At 36.3% G+C, this 17502-nt stretch overlaps 1 protein-coding gene across 6 annotated transcripts in view; it reads left to right on the forward strand.

Moving 5' to 3' along the window:
* Nucleotides 1–17502, forward strand: part of FBXW7 (F-box and WD repeat domain containing 7) — a 231921-nt gene that overhangs the window by 134213 nt on the left and 80206 nt on the right. For 5 of the 6 annotated variants that reach the window (XM_078366388.1, XM_054252870.2, XM_078366391.1 and 2 more), the window contains 2 exons: nt 3383–3431; nt 4049–4618. In XM_078366388.1, the coding sequence (XP_078222514.1) occupies nt 4118–4618 (501 nt within the window). In that variant the 5' untranslated portion in view covers nt 3383–3431; nt 4049–4117. The remainder of the gene's footprint in view (nt 1–3382; nt 3432–4048; nt 4619–17502) is intronic. The other variant, XM_035292856.3, reaches the window with a different exon arrangement.

Consider the following 17502-nt stretch of genomic DNA (forward strand, 5'->3'; position numbering starts at 1 on the left):
GCTGTGGAGATGAGTAAAGCCAGGACAAAGGAAAAAGAAAAGGTGATGCTGGGGGGTATCATTAAATTGGCTGGTTAGAGAAAGTATCATTGAATAGGGGACATTTGAACAGAGTCCTGAAAGAAGTAAAATAAGTAAGAGGAATAGCCAGCACAAAGGCTCTGAGGTTACAGCACACTTTACTCTTCGAGAAAGAACGGTGACAGAAAGGGTGGAACAAAGTGAGAAAGAGAGTAGTAAAATATCAGTTCAGAGTGGTCGGGGTATGTGTAGATAGAAGGACCCAACAGGCAACCATAAAAGACACTAGCTTTTACTCTGAGTGAAATGGGAAGCTCCTAGTGGGTTTTGAGCAGTGGAGTAACAAGATAAAACTTATTTCATCAAGCATTTCAGGTACTTACTCTTAATCATGGTAATTAATAAATTATTAATTTGGGGTATTGAAAGTTCATATATGAAGTGGAGGGTGTTGGCTCTTAGAATTCAGTGAAAATCCTAAACTTCTTGCAGAAACTGATTCCAAGCTTTGAGTTATTCTTCCTGATGATCAGTATAGTTGGTTTACTTTCTTGTTATCTTTGTCCTTAAGCTTCTTAAATGACTTTGTAGCTCAGGCTTAATGGATTATACCTGCCCATGTAAATTCTGAAAATGTTAATGTTGCCTAGTGATTCAGAGGAGGCTTTGGTAATTTGCTTAAACTACTTCTTGTTTTGTTGTTATAAACTGTATTCCTCAGTGTCTACTATGATTTCAAAGTTAGTATTTGCCTTGGAATTTTCCTTTGGAGCTTGCAACTCTAGGTCAATATAAGACAGGCTCTCAGAGCTCCTCTTATTTAGCAACTGTTTCTATGTCCACTTTTATTCCTTTAAGCATCCTAGAATAAGCATTTCAAATTATTTTGAATTATGAAAGGTCTTTCTGAAAAACAAAGTTATTGAGAAACTAGTTTAAAACACACTCCCCTCCCCCAAGGTAGGCCTGAAATGCCGCTAAATCAGCAAAGGATAGTAGCTTAAATTTACCCTGTATTTTCTAGGACGTGGGAAAAGTCATGGAGTTGCTCTGCTCTCTCTAAATAACCTATTTTGAATTATTTTGAAGAGCGCAATAATTATAATACTTCTTTTCTGTCCCAGGATAAAGCTGACTGTAGGCATCTTTTTAAAGTACTCATAGATAGGACCTCTGTGGACTTTACACTACCTTGAAAGACACTGCCAGAAGAATGTTGTTCCCTGTACTTACAAAAGGAAAAGTAATGTTCTTTTCACCAGCCATAATTTTATGCAAAGTCCAACTTTATTTTATCTGGGTTATCTGAACTTTTGATATATTTGAAACATTTATTGATGAATATCTATAATGGAGCTTTTAACTTTTCTGATCATTTATCCTGTGTTAGATTAGCAGAACTCTTAACAACACAGTCACTTTCACAGCCACGAAAGATACTTTCATAGTCATTTGTGGACATGTGGTGTGCAGAATGGCACAAAGTTTCAGCCACCTGACAAACCTATTTCCAGATGCTCTGCCTTCCTGTTTCAGCTCTCATACCGTAAACAAGTGTCATTTTTATGGTCCATGAGGAAAAGTGCAGCATTTTTCTCATTTTGGTGCTTTTTGTTAGTGAACTGTGCAGTTTAGAATGGCCCCCCAAGCATAATCCTCAAGTTCTGTCTAATGTTCTTAAGTGCAGGAAGGCTGTATGTAATTTGCCTTAAAGACAAACGAATGTGTATTAAATAAACTTAATTCAGGCATTATAATACTGTTGACCATGAGTTCAATGTTAATGAATCAATCTATATTAGCAATGTATTTAGACAGAAACACGCATAAAAAAGATTATGCATTGATCAGTTGGCACAAATGTTGTGACCAGAGGCTTGTGAGAACTTTATTTCCCCTAGGAGCAATGGCTCAGTATTTGTAAATTCAGTGGTTGCAGGGATTTTATAGAACACAATTACTGTGAATACAAATCAACTGTATTTGATTAATGGTGATGATTTATAGGGACTTTAGATACCAGAAATGTTTCATAATTCCCTTTCTCTGAAACCATTGTTTTGATATTTAAGTACATGCATGCAGAGTTGTGATGTTAAATATAATTTTACTGTAGATTCTGGTCAAAAAAGATGAATTGTCATTGGTTAATTTGAAAGAGACATTTATCTAAACATTATCCTCCAGAAAATTAACATGTACAGGAAGCATGTTGAATGTACAGTAAATATTTGTTTTAAATTAATAATCTTTGAGTATTGTAGTGATTTTAGTTTTGGAAAAGACGGCGGTTTCAGTGTTAGAGAATAATAGTATTTCAGGACATTGTATAGCTACTTTAAGGTTCATGAAAGAAGACTCAGTTGGATGTTAAATTCTTGTCCCTGCTTTACTTGAAGGTAGTAATCTTGAGAAATTTACCAAATCATTTTGAGCTTTGATTACCTTGCCTGCAATATGAGGAACATTTTCAATTTAAGAATTCAACGGATTTTTTTATTAGTGTTATTCCTGACCTTGGATCATTTCTAGTCCTATCATTTGTAATTGCCAAGAAAACCATGCAACTTAATGTCATTTATTAGCCATGAGATTTTATTTACTGTACTCAAGTTCAGTCTCATTAGTTGCTGATCAAATCATAAGTTATGTATTAATATTTGATGCATCTTGACATTTTATATTTCTGGTAAGAAGAAATAAAAGGTCTTTCTCAAATTTTAGGATATAGATTCTGTTTGTTGATGTTTGTGTTTTATGATACACTGTTGTAAATCATACTAAAAGTTTTCTCTGAAAAAGACTAGAATTGACAATACTTCATTTGTTAGCAGTTTCAAATTTTAGATCACAGGTGCTTAATTGTGTGTGCATAGTATGTTGGCATTATTTTATATAACTTCAAAGATATCCATATAGATACCAGCAAAGGATAAAATGTAAGAATGAATATCATGAAAAGATGCTGTATCGGGTAAAATTCCAGAGCCTAGGTTAAAAAACAAACATGCTGGATATACAAAAATTGAGAAAGATGATAAAAAGAAGTAAGTTTAAAGCACCTGTAACGCCACTGCCTCAGATGCAGTTGAAATGTTGTCTTCTAGTCTTCATGCAGTTTAAGAATCATACTGTAATCATAATTTCCAGCATTTCCCTTAGCTCCACGTTTTTTCAAATATTTTATGAATATTATGTTTAGGAATTATACCATATATATCCCATCTCATAGATTCCTTTATATTGAACATTTGAATTTTTATTTTTACTTACATTTATTTTTGTATCTGTTTTTTGCTTTTGTGGATAAACTGGAGTGAGCATCCTCTGTATAATTTTTTTTTTTTTTTTTATGTTTTAGGATTACTCCTTAGGATAGATTGCCAGAAGTGGAGTTACTGAGTCAGAGGGTATGATCTTATGAACTTTTGTCTTTTTTTTGAATAGATTTTTTTGGTTATTTGCTCTCCAGTCAATTTATATTCATTGTAAAAAATTAAAATCATAATGATTATATTTGTTACCTGCTAGAAAACTGTGTCTGAAGTCAAGATTCTGTGATCAGAGAAGCTTGGGAAATTTCCAGGGCAAAAAGCCTTTTAATTTGACTTACCTCAGCATTTCCCAAATTTAACTGAACACTCAGTAGTTTTTTTTTTTTTTTTGATACATTTCTTAAAATTTTGTGGAGGTTCTATATAGGATATAGTCTATGAACTACTGATGTAAAATTAAAATTGCTTTATTGGTTAAATTATGTTTTATTGGTCAAAGTAATTATAAATCTTCATGCTAAAATTTATTAAAAGAAATTAAGGTTGTTTACTGTGATTTTTGTGCATGTCTTTATAAAGTCTTACAACTTTTAAAATTAAAATGTCCTATATTGATCATTAAAGAACATCTTAATGCCTTAATACTTTTTTGCAATCTTTAATGATATTTAGAATGTAGACATATAACATGAAAGTAGAAGGTTATATAGATTGTACAAATCTTTTTTTTTCCCCACTGTTTTCCCTTGCAGAATGTGAAAACCTTTGCATCTTCTGATAGTCTAGCCAAGGTCCAAGAAGTAGCAAGCTGGCTTTTGGAAATGAATCAGGAACTGCTCTCTGTGGGCAGCAAAAGACGACGAACTGGAGGCTCTCTGAGAGGTAACTCTTCCTCAAGCCAGTTAGATGAAGAACAGATGAATCGTGTGGTAGAGGAGGAACAGCAGCAGCAACTCAGACAACAAGAGGAGGAGCACACCGCAAGGAATGGTGAAGTTGTTGGAGTAGAACCTAGACCTGGAGACCAAAATGATTCCCAGCAAGGACAATTGGAAGAAAACAATAATAGATTTATTTCTGTAGATGAGGACTCCTCGGGAAATCAAGAAGAACAAGAGGAAGATGAGGAACATGCTGGTGAACAAGATGAGGAGGATGAGGAGGAGGAAGAGATGGACCAGGAGAGTGATGATTTTGATCAGTCTGATGATAGTAGCAGAGAAGATGAACATACACATAGTAACAGTGTCACAAACTCCAGTAGTGTTGTGGACCTGCCCATTCACCAACTTTCCTCCCCATTCTATACAAAAACAACAAAAGTGAGTATATTCAATATATTGTTAACCTGAGAAACTTTACATATCTATTTTAATTGTAATGAAACTTTCCTCACAGTCTTTGTATTACTAAAAATTAATCTTAAGATATGTAATAATAAAATGAACTAGTTTTGTGTTTTACAGAAGGTATTAGTATTACAAGTAGAAATACTGTTAATGGGACAATCTGAGTCCAAATAGAGGGAAAGTAATTGAGCCTATTACTATGAAAAATTACTAACATTAAATTTTTGTCTAAATCTTGCATCCAGGACAGGGATCAGTAGCTTCTGTGGCATGTAGGGGTTTTGAGTGAAACATGATTTGTATGAATAAAGTAATGAAGAAACTTTTTATTTACAAAATGCAGCTGCTAGAGTGGGCTGTCTATTTACAAGTGTCACTCTGAGGCATAAATTACTCAAAGTTGCCTCAAATCAGTTCTGGTTCTTTATTTATCATTTGAGAATTAGAAATAATGAATATTTATGTAAAGTAGACTTACAAGTTAAACTGTGCTTTGGAAAGGAACATTTTAACTTGAATAATAGCTTACTTGTTTTACAGACAATAAAATAATGTCTGTAGTAGTTCATCCTCTTATTCCTACTCGCCTTATTTCTTATATTTTATAGTGATTTTAGACCATAAACAATATACAAATAGATTTAACGTCATATCCTTTAACCTAATTTAACTTGGAATGAAATATCTTAAGCATTTAGATTAATAGTGAATTGCTAAATCATGTTTTACATTTGCTTGTGAAACCTTAACTACCTAAAATGTGTTTTTCCCTATTTACTTCGCCTATCTGCTAGTCAGATTTTATTTAGCTGGCATGATCTAAGAAGGAAGTGACATCAAGTAGTGATTTTTGATCCATTGTACCATCCCTGTCTCAAGATGTTGACACAGTAGCATTGGATCTCAGCCAGATGGCTCTACTGCTAACAACTATAGCACTGCTTTGTTAAGGCTCAGACCTTTTATAGTGTCATTCCTCTAGCTTCTGTCCTCCCTGTCTTGATCCCCTTCCTCAAGGTTACTACATCAAAAGTGGGAGTTATATGTCTCTTTTTTTCCCTTGAGGGTTTAGTTAGAGGAATAGAGGGTTTAATACTTAAGATCCAATTGTATTACCTTATTTCAGAAAGCGGTTCAATCAAAACTAAGCCTTGCTGAACAATGCAGAGCTATTGCTGATTTCTGCTACACTCTAAATCAAAAACAAAAACAAAAAGCTAGTTAGAGAAAACATTATCTTTTTCCAAAAGGAAAAGTCATCCTCATATTCTGTAGGAAATCTTCCAGTTCACACATTTTACAGGTGTTTTATCTTTTCTTTACCTTCAAGATAAAATCATTAACAGAAATTTTAGGTGTATTATGATTACCTCTTTAAAAATGAAGTATACTGAATTTGTTAGTTTCTTTCTAGTGATTCTGAATCATGAATAACAATTATTGTTCTGTACATGCAAGATAATAAGAATGGACTGGGCTGTAACCATAGGAGGGATAGATGTGTGTATGCATTTATATATACATGTGCAATATACATGTGTATATGTATTTATTATATATGTGTATACTTTTTGATATATTGTTTATCGTGAGGTGATTTACCTTCATAAGTACGGCATGAAGAATACAAAGCTATTTGACTGCCAGGACAGTGATGCCCTTCTACAAGTAAGATTTCAGTCTGAAATTGGCCTGTTTTTCTTTTTGTCCATACCTGAAACTTCTGCCAGAGTTCGTAGAGCACTTTCAACAGTATTAAAGAAAGTCACTTAGTACACATCGCCTAAAAAGAAAATGTCAGTATTCTACGTGTATGAATGTTTTAATAAAATAAATAGAAGCTCTCACTAGTTCAAATACTTTATTTTGGAAGAGCTTTAAATTCTTGATTGTTACAAAGTTAAGACACTTCTGCAGACATTACCCTAGACCATGGTTTCATTTAAGTATTCTTAAACTTTAACTTTTGAGAGTAGAGGCATAAGAAGTAAAATCCCAGTTTTAAATGTTAACATAGGCTTAGCGTTCTACAAATTTTACTCAGGATACCTTTCAAGTTTGAGTTTTTGGCATTCTCATAAACAAACTGAATTTTATTCGTCATCCCTAAATATGCTATATAAGCAAATATATTAATGAGAAAAAAGATTTTTAATTCTTCCTTGCATTGCTTTATTCTTTGATAGTATTTTGAAAACTATCAAAACTCTGAGGACAATTTTTCCTCCCTTGTCACTAAACGCTTGTTCTTTCTGGAGCCTATGGCAAGCAAAATATTTTTTAAAATTCCATATTGTCTTAATATTAAAAGTCAAGGGAAGTGGTAGTCAAGAATTGCTATTTATTAAGCTCACATTTTGCAAGATTCTAAGGCAGATACATAAACAAAAGTTACAGAGAGACCAAATGATCTACTCCAGGTTGTGCTAAGTGATGACAGATTTTAATCCTGATTTGCCTAATTTAAAAAAACCCCTTTCTCTTTCCACATGCTATGCTGTCCCCTATGGTAGAATTTGACAAACATCACTAAACAAGCTTTCCAACACAGACTCCGGAGTGTGATGATTTTTTAGTACTATGTCCTATTTGAAGTGATCAGAGCTACCCTTTAGAAAGGACAGCGAGCTCAGTTAACTACTTTTCTTTGTGATACTTAACAAAATATTATTGAAGATTTTGGGGCTCTTGGCTAAAGTCATCAGGAAAAAATGATGCTGTTAAAAAATCTGATAGAGGTCATACTCTCTTGAATCCATCAAACATGCCTTTAAAGCAAAAGTTGTGTGCTGGCTATTCCTCTAAATTTGACTAGCCTGTAAATCCCAGAGTCAACCCGCTTCTCCAGATTTAAATGTCTGTCTCTTCAGTTTTAACTTCCTTTGTCAACATTCTTGTCATATTTTTAAAGAGTTTTTGTTTTCTGAAGGGATGCCCAGCTCATACTGAAGAACCTTTGACATATTTTATGCAGAGTATCAACTCATTTTCTACTAACCTGAAAAACAAATGAGATGATTATTAGGCCAGATTTGGTATCCTGATCTTTTCATGAAGAGAAGCATGTTTGAGCACTAATTTCTGATGCTTCCATATCTATCTTAGTGGCTTCCACCTGTTTTCTTCTCACATAACTTCTTTCCTTACATCAAATTCGTCTTTTTTTTTTTTTTCTCGCATCCTGATTGTTAGATTCCTCCTGGTAATTAAACAGTTTTTATCCATTTGCTTCAAATAAGAAATCAATGTTTATCAAAAATATATATAAAGAATAGTCAGGTGAGACAGCTCACACCTGTGATCCCGGGTTTTTGGGAGGCTGAGGTGGGCAGACTGCTTGAGCCCAGGGATTCAAGACCAGCCTGGGCAACATGGCAAAACCCTGTCTGTCCCTACAAAAAATACAAAAATTAGCTGAGTGTGATGGCATGTGCCTGTGGTTCCAGCTACTTTGGGGTCTGAGGTGGGAGGATCATTTGGGCCCAGGAGGTTGAGGCTGCAGTGATCTAGGCCACAGAGCAAGATCCTGTTTGAGAATAAATACATATATAGGCAGAAGGATATGGAGAAGTTTAAATTCTGTTTGGTATAGACATGTCCAGAGAGCAAAAAATGCTATTTAAGGCAGTCATCTTGAAGAACATCCACTAGTAAATATGGCCCAATGAATAGTGACATACCCTACCTTTGTGAAGGAGGAAAAACGAAACATTGACTCAGCCTAGTTTAGCCCAATTTTAAACATGTGGGGAGGATAATGGAAATGGGAGAAATGGGTTGATGGGTGAGATGGTTTTCTTCTAACATAGTAGAGTGATAAGAACTTTTCAGATCTGAGTTTGAATTCTGATTATGCCATTTCCTCTATAACCATAAGTATATAATCTCATTGAACCTATTTCTTTATCTGTAAAATAAAGACTATAATGCCTACGTCTCAAGGTTTTTGTAAGGATTAAGTGAAATGATTTATGTAAAACAAGTGGTATAGTGCCTGGAACACTGTGATATTTTACAGATATAGGCCTTGTGACCTCATTTTATCTGTCTCCTGTGCCTTAACTCAAATCTCACAAAATACACTTTATTCCCTACAGCAGTTGTCAATCTATCTATATGTGTTTTATGACCTTCAGCATTCAGTGATCGTATCACCCTCTAGTGGAGAAAGAAATAGAGAAATAGATAAATTCTTTTAAAAGGGTACACAAGAGGATCAGAGGAATACTATAATAAGCTAGGCCCATCTTCAATAAAAATAGACATAAAATTTGAAGTCGATGCTACCCATAGGTCTCCCAAGTTAATAAATGTGTACTCCTTCCTTTCATTAGAATTTAAGTCAATTTCTCTAGACTTTCTTCTAATCTTCAAAGCTTCTATATATTTAAATGCTTTATGAATCTTCCATATGGATGCCAAAATGAATTTTAGCTCATGGTTAATTTCTAATTAATGCCTGTTAATATAGTTTTAAAAATATTTGTTAATATTATTTTAAACTATAATAGCTCTAAATTTTGGTGATAAACTGTATCTCATTCACAGCAGGTAATTACAGATTATTATTATTAATTATTTAAGAGATGGGGCCTTGCTGTGTTGCCCAGGCTGACCTTGAACCCGTGGGCACAAGAGATCTTCCTGTGTAGCTAGGACTACAGGTATGGACCACCATGCCCAACTCAAAAAGTATTTTACTTAAGAGTTTTCATTGCAGACTGAAGGATAACCTTCACACCAAATGGGCCATTTTAAAATTGTTTTATAGTGTTCCGTTGATTTGTTCTTCATATCAGATGATAAACTTCCCTGAAGTATACACAAATATCACAAATAGTTATCTTCAAAATGTTTCCAAGGCAAATTTGTTTCATATGTGTATTATTATAATGATCTGATCATTTTAAATGTTATTTTTGTTGGTGGTAGGAGAAGAGGTATTCTGGTTTTTGGAATTTTTAGTCTTTTTGTGCTGATTTTTCTTCAGCTTTGTGGATTTATCTACCTTTGGTTTTTGATGTTGGTGACCTTTGGATGGGGTTTCTGTGACCTCCTTTTTTGTTGACGTTGATTCTCTTCCTTTCTGTTTGTCAGTTTTCCTTTTAACAGTCAGGTCCCTATACTATAGGTCTGCTGGAGTTTGCTGGATGTCCACTCCAGATCCTCTTTGCCTGGGTATCACCAGTGGAGGCTGCAGAACAGCAGAGATTGCTGCCTGTTCCTTCTTCCAGAAGCTTTGTTCCAGAGGGGCACCCGCTAGATGCCAGCCAGAGCTCTCCTGTAGACCCCTGCTGGGAGGTGTCTCCCAGTCAGGAGGCACAGGGATCAGGGACCCACTTGAGGAGGCAGTCTGTCCCTTACCAGAGCTTAAGCACTGTGTTGGGAGATCTGCTGCTATCTTCAGAGCCTGCAGGCAGGAACTAATGGCAGACATTCCTCCCCCACCAAGCTTGAGTTCCTTCCAGGTTGACTTCAGACTGCTGTGCTGGCAGCAAGAATTTCAAGCCAGTAGATCTTAGCTTGCTGGACTCTGTGGGGGTGGGATCCACTGACCCTAGACCACTTGGCTCCCTGGCTTCAGCCCCTTTCCAGGGGAGTGAATGGTTCTGTCTCCCTGGTGTTCCAGGCACCAGTGGAGTATGAAAAACAAAACAAAACAAAAAAAACAACTCCAGCAGCTAGCTCAGTGTCTACTCAAACAGCCACCCAGTTTTGTGCTTGAAAGCCAGGGCCCTGGGGGCACAGGCACCAGAGGGAATCTCCTGGACGTCTGGTTGTACAGACCTTGGAAAAGTGTAGTATCTGGGCACGAGTATACCATTACCCATGACTGTCCCTCATGGCTTCCTTTGGCTAGGGGAAGGAGTTCCCCAACCCCTTGTGCTTACCTGGTGAGGCAACGCCCCACCCTAGTTTTGCTCACCCTCTGTGGATCACCCACCGTCTAACGAGTCCCAGTGAGATGAGCTGGGTACCTCAGTTGGAAATGCAGAAATCACCCACCTTCTGCATTGAAGATCTTGCTGGGGGCTGCAGACCAGAGCTGTTCCTATTCCTCCATCTTGCCAGCCATGCCTTTCCTTTTCTTAGCCCCCAAGCACTTGTAAGATGAAAATTGGAGGGTCAGTGTTTAAAAACGTTAAGAGGATCTTTGCTTGAGTTTCTGTTTGCATCAGGCTTTATAATACCATGTCCTTGACAATGAGTTGGCAATATGAATAGCTGAACGAGTTTTTAAAAATGAATTTTTAGTTCTATATACATAGTAACCTCAGTACAGGTATCTGGTGCCCCATTTCCTGATGATAAAGCCAAACCTACATGAGAACATTTGAAGTCTTCCAATATCTTACCATAATTTCTCCCTGATTTCATCTCCTTTCCTCTCTACTTGTTTTGAATGATCCTCCTTCACCAACCAGATCCTTCAAATCCGAGTCCAAATCCCCTATCTTTATACCTTCCTAGATTTAGAAAATCTAATTTATTTCAACTATATTGTTGCTTCTCTTCACGGTGCAATTCATTTGGTATTACCTAGTGATGTTTTTGGTAAGCTTTGTCTTGAGTTGACATATCATTCTTCACTTTTTTGAGCAGGAGAAATTTGATAAAATTGTCTTCATTCCTAATTCAGGTTGAGTTGAAGACTGACAAACTGTAATGTGAACAGTTGTCATTTCACTTTTTTTTGTTTGTTTTTAAGGCAAGATCTTACTTTGCCACCCAGCCGGAGTACAATGGCATAATCACAGCTCACTACAGCCTCGACTTCCAAGGCTTAAGCAATTCTCCCACCTCAGCCTCCTGAGTAGCTGGGACCACATGTGGCACCACCACACTTGGCTAATTTTTAAATTGTCTGTAGAGACAAGGTCTTACTATGTTGTCCAGGCTGGTCTCAAACTCCTGGGCTCTAGTGGGCTTCCTGCCTGGACCTCCCAAAGTGCTGGGATTACAGGTGTGAGCCATCATGCCCCAGCCTCATTTCACCTCCTAAGATGTACCTAAGCTAGACCAGAAATTATAAATAGACACATTATTAAAATTGAGTTTAAGACTCAGATATTCAGTGTATGACAGATTGTTACATTGAGACTGCCCTGAGGTGAAGTTAAAAATCGCACTTTGGGAATCATTTGCTAACATGCAGAAATCAATGGAAGGCAATTCATACAGCCATTAAACATCACATTTTAAAGAATATTTAATACCAGGAAATGCTTAAAAATATAATTGCATTTAAAGTACAGGATTCAAAACTATACAGTGTGATCTTAATTATGAAACAAACATATTTTTATATGTGTGTGTATATATGTATGTCTAGCTCTATATATATATCTATGTACATATGCAAAGAAAAAGATCAGAAGAAATTATACCAAAAGTTAGGAATTATCTCTGAATGTGGTTGAATAAAAGGTTTTTTTTTCTTAAAAACATTTTAGAATTTCTTCATTTTGTTATAACAAGCATATATGACTGTTTATTAGAAAAATGACTATCTACTGGAAACCAGTTATTATTCTATGTAATCTTTTTTGATGACTTACGTAATGTGTAATGCTCCTAATGGAGGATTGGATAAAAAGATGTTCTTTGCAAGAAATGGCATTATTTAATGATCTCTCCATGAGAATGCAGCTGAATATAGTGGAAACCTTCCCTTATTCCCAACCCCTCATTTCATAGTGGAAAGAGCACAGAACTCTTAAGTCCTAGTATAACTGATTCTTCACATCTCTAGGATTCAGGTGTTACCATGGCAATTTTCTAAAATCAACTTAACACATTATTACAAGTGTAATAGCATAGTAGTATTTTTTCTTGTTTTTAAGGTATTTATTTAATATGTGGTGTCTTTAAAGAGTTCATTAGCCTAGATATCACTTTTGGCTCTCTGTAAACATGAACATTTTTCATATAAAAACCTTTCTTTGAGGAATTTCAGAGTCCATCTTCTAAAATGGGTGTCCTCAACCCTCAGGCCATGGACTAGTACTAATCTGTAGCCTGTTAAGAACTGGGCCTCACAGCAAGAGGTGAGTGGTTGGGGAGTGAGCATTATTACTTGAGCTTTGTCTTCTGTCAGATCGGATCAGCTTGGCATTAGACTCTCATAGGAGCATAAACCCTATTGTCAACTGCACATGCAAGGGATCTAGGCTGTGTGCTCCTTCTGAGAATCTAAGGTAGAACAGTTTCATCCCCAAACCATCCCCCACCACCCTGTCTGTGGAAAAATTATCTTTCATGAAACCTGTCCATAGTGCCAGAAAGGTTGGGGACTACTGTTTTAAAACATAATTTTTTTGTTTTTTTGAGACAGAGTGTTGCTGTGTCACCCAGGCTGGAGTGCAGTAGTGTGATCTCATCTCGCTGCAACCTCTGCCTCCTGGGTTCCAGTGATTCTCCTGCCTCAGCCTCCTGAGTAGCTGGGATTACAGGTGCCTGCCACCACACCTGATTAATTTTTATATTTTTAGTAGAGACTGGGTTTCACCATGTTGGCCAGGCTGGCCTTGAACTTCTCACCTCAAGTAATCTGATTGCCTTGGCCTCCTAAAGTGCTGGGATTACAGACATGAGTTTAAGGCCTGGCCATAAAACATAATTCTAAAGTGGCTAGCACTTTACGAGGAAATCAGTAGTGCTTTCTCTTCTCTCTCTTCCCCTATTCCCATCCCCACATTTCATCAAACTAATTATATATTTAACATGTTAAAGCTTTTTAATCCTAATTTTAAGTCTCCTAAGATGGACTCCAAATTGGAGTGGACCTCTGAGATCACCAAGTCCAAACCTGTATCCAGTGGCTTTACCAACAGACTTGAGCTTGGAAATGAGGTCATTACAAAGGAATACTACAATATGAATTATTTTCATAATTTTAGACAGTTCTTTATGTTAAGGTTCTTTATTTTATATTGACATCTCTGACTTTGCTTTGGTCCTTGTTCTTCTACCTAGAGCAGTGACAGCTCTTTTCATAAGAGAAGATTGCTGTCATATTCATCTGTGATCATCTCCAGACTTCAGTGTGTTCCCAGAATATGTACATATATTTTTTTCATTAATCTTAACAGTCCTAATATGTCATTTCTAATTTTTAACCCTATATTGGAGATGAGAAATATATAAAGAGAGGTTAAATTAATCAGTTATCAGTCAACTGGTAAATAATGGAGCTGGGTTTGGAACTCAGCTCCTATTCTGGGTCCAGGTACTTTTCTTAAACATTTGAAAATTCAGTTAAACAGTAATTTTGGGATGAGTGGGCTGTGAAATAACCTATAAAGCTATCACCCTAGCATCTATTTTCATGTTCCCGAACGTTGCCTCAACTAAACCTCTGCTACTGTGGTATATTTATTGTGACTCATACCACATTGTATTAAATTTGTTTTTCTCCCTCTCTCTTATTAAAGCCCTTTGATTTATTTTATTGCCTAATAATATTTATTGTGTTATCAGGCACCCTGATAACCTAATTATTAGTCAATAAAGAATTAGTGTATAAATTTTTATATAATACTTATCAGTCATTGACCATGTGTATGTATATTTTGTGTAACTGGAGTCAGTGTGTATACTATTTTGTATTCCTCGGTCTTTCAGTTATTATGATAATCATAGCTTTATTATATATGGTAACCTATTTAAACAGTTGACTTATTCAGCCTCTCAAAGGGAATTTTCCCCACTCCCTTCTGCTTCCCTGAGATCATGGCCCATTGGCATGAATTATTTCTGCGTTCCCTCACCTAGTATTTCATATGTGTCTTTTTTCTTCTGTCCGTCCAATCTAGTAAGAAGAAATACACTTGTCCTTTACAAGGAAACCTTGTCTCTGCTAATTATTGATCCTTGAGGTCTGCAAAATGTTTTTTGGAGACCTTCCTGCATTAGCCATTCTACCTTTTTAAATTAACAGGCTTTAATTTTTAGAGCAGTTTTAGATTCACAGCAAAATTAAATGGGAAGTACAGAGAGTTCCCATATGCCCCCGGGTACACACAGGTACAGCTTCCCCCTTACCAGAGTAGTACATTTGTTATAGTCAGTGAAACCACATTGTCATATCACTGTCATCCAGAATCCATAGTTTCCATTAGGTCTCACTCTTGGTGTTACGCACACTGTGGGTTTGGACAAATGTGTATTGACACGCATCTACAAATGTGATGTAGAGAATGGTTTCACTTCCCTAAAAATCCTGTTTTCTGCCTATTCATCCCTTTCTTCCCCAGCCTCTCATCGCCACTGGTCCTTTTACTGTCTCTATGGTTTTGCTTTTTCCAGAATATCATATAGTTGGAATTCTACAGTATGTAGACTTTCAGATTGGCTTCTTTCACTTAAGTAATATGCATTGAAGTTTCCTCCATGTGTATTTATACGTTGATAGCTCATTTCCTTCTAGCACTGAATAATATTCCATTGTCTGGATATACCACAGTTTATTTATCCACTTAGTGAAAGACATCTTGGTTGCTTCCATGTATTGGCAATTATGGTTTTTGCATGGACTAAGTTTTTAACTCTTTTGTGTAAATGCCAAGAAGTGCAGTTCCTGGATTGTATGGTAACAGACTGTTTAATTTTATAAGAAACTGCCAAATGGCTTCCGAAGTGGCTATATCATTTAGCATTCCCACCAGCAGTGAATGAGAGTTCCTGTGGTTCCACATCTTTGGTAGCATATGGGGGATGTCACTGTTATGGATTTTGGCCATTCTAATACATGTGTAGCGGGTATCTCTGTTACAATTTGCAATTCGCTAGTGATATATGATGTTGAAATTGTAATTTGCAATTGTCCTTTTCATATGCTTCCTTCCCATTTGTAAATCTTCTTTGGTGAGTTGTCTGTGTGTCTGTTCAGATCTTTTGTCCATGTTTTTTTTTTTCTTTTTCTTTTTTTCCTTTTTTTTTGAGAGAGAGTCTTGCTGTGTCGCCCAGGCTAGAGTCAGTGGTGTGATCTCGGCTGACTGCAACCTTCGCTTCCTGGGTTCAAGTGATTCTCCTGCCTCAGCCTCCCAAGTAGCTGGGATTACAGGTGCCTGCCACTGCACCCAGCTAATTTTTGTATTTTTAGTAGAGATTGGATTTCACCATCTTGGCTAGGCTGGTCTTGAACTCCTTAACTTGTGGTCTACCCGCCTTGCCCTCCCAAAGGGCTGTGGTTACAGGCGTGAGCCACCACACCTGGCCTTTTATCCATGTTTTAATCAGGTTGTATATTTTGGATAACAGTCATTTATCCCAAATATTTGTGTTTTGCAAATATTTTCTTCCAGTCTGTGGCTTATGTTCTTATTTTCCTGGCAGTGTCTTTCACAGAGCAGACATTTCTAATTTAGTAAAGTCCAGCTTATGAATTATTTCTTTCATATATCATGCTGTTAGTATTATATCATTGTATCTAAAATGTGATTTCCAGTTGGATGCCATGGCTCACGTCTATAATCCCAGCACTTTGGCAGGCTGAGGTGGGAGGATCGCTTGAGCCCAAGCGTTTGAGACCAGCCTAGTCAAGATAGTGAGACCTTTTCCTTACAGAAAATGAACAAAATTAGCCAGGCATGGTGCATTCCTGTGATCTTAGCCACTCAAGAGGCTGAGGTTGGAGGATTGCTTGAGCCTGGGACCTTAAGGATGGGGTGAGCCAGAATCATACCACTCCATCGCAGCCAAAAGTCATTTCAATACCCAAGGCCATTTAGGTGTTCTCTTATCTTCTAGGAGTTTTATAGTTTTGCACTTCACATTTATGTATAACTATTATCCGTTTTGAGTTAATTTTGTGAAGAGTATAAGGTATTTGTTTTAGATTCATTTATTTGCATGTGGATGTTCAGTTGTTCAGCACCATTTGTGGAAGAGACTACCTTTTCTCCATTGTACTGCCTCTGTTCCATTGTCAAAGATCACTTTACCATATTCTGGTCTCTCTATTCTTTTCCATTCATCTACTTTTTCTTCTTTCACCGGTACCGCACTGTCTTGATTACTGTAGCTTTATTAAGCCTTGAAGTTGGATACTGTCTATCTCCTAGCTTCATTCTTCTCCCTCAGTATCGTTTTGGCTATTCTGGGTCTTTTGCCTCTCCATATAAGTTTTAGAGTTAGTTTGTCGATATCTGTTACTTGCTGGGAGTTTGATTGATATTGCTTTGAAACTATAGACCAGATTGGCAAGAATATTGAGTCTTCCTATACAAGAACATGGAATATATCCCACTTATTAATTCTTCTTAGATTTTTTTATCAGAGTTTTATAGTCTTCCTTATATAGATCTTATACATATTTTGTTAGATTCATACCTAAATATTTTTATTTTGGGGGGCTGCTAATGTAAGCAATATTGTGTTTGTCATTTCAAATTTCACTTTTTCATTGCCGGTGTGTAGGAAAACAATTGACTTATGTATTAATTTTATATCTTGCAACCTTGCTGTAATTGCATTTTTGTCCATTTTTTTTCGGATTTTCTATGTAGAGGGTGATGCCATCTGCCAAAAAAGACAGTATTATATCCTCTTTCTTAATCTCTTTATCTTCTACTTCCTTTTCTTGTCTTCATGCTTTAACTAGGACTTCTGGTATAGTGCTGAAAAGCAGTGATTAAAAAGGACATTCTTGCCTTGTGTCTGATCTTAGTAGTACAGCTTTGAATTTCTTATCAAGTGTGATGTTAACTGTAGGCTTTTATAGATTTTATCAAGTTAAAAAAGTTCCCCTCTATTCCTCGTTTACTATGTCTTTCTATCCTATTTCTTAATGGTTTAGTAGATGACTCTATGGTACTTTGAAGGTTGCTTGCAGAATTTCCAAGCCCTAGGCAATT

This window comes from Callithrix jacchus, chromosome 3 (genome assembly GCF_049354715.1).
Source record: "Callithrix jacchus isolate 240 chromosome 3, calJac240_pri, whole genome shotgun sequence".
In the NCBI taxonomy this organism is placed as follows: Eukaryota; Metazoa; Chordata; class Mammalia; order Primates; family Cebidae; genus Callithrix; species Callithrix jacchus.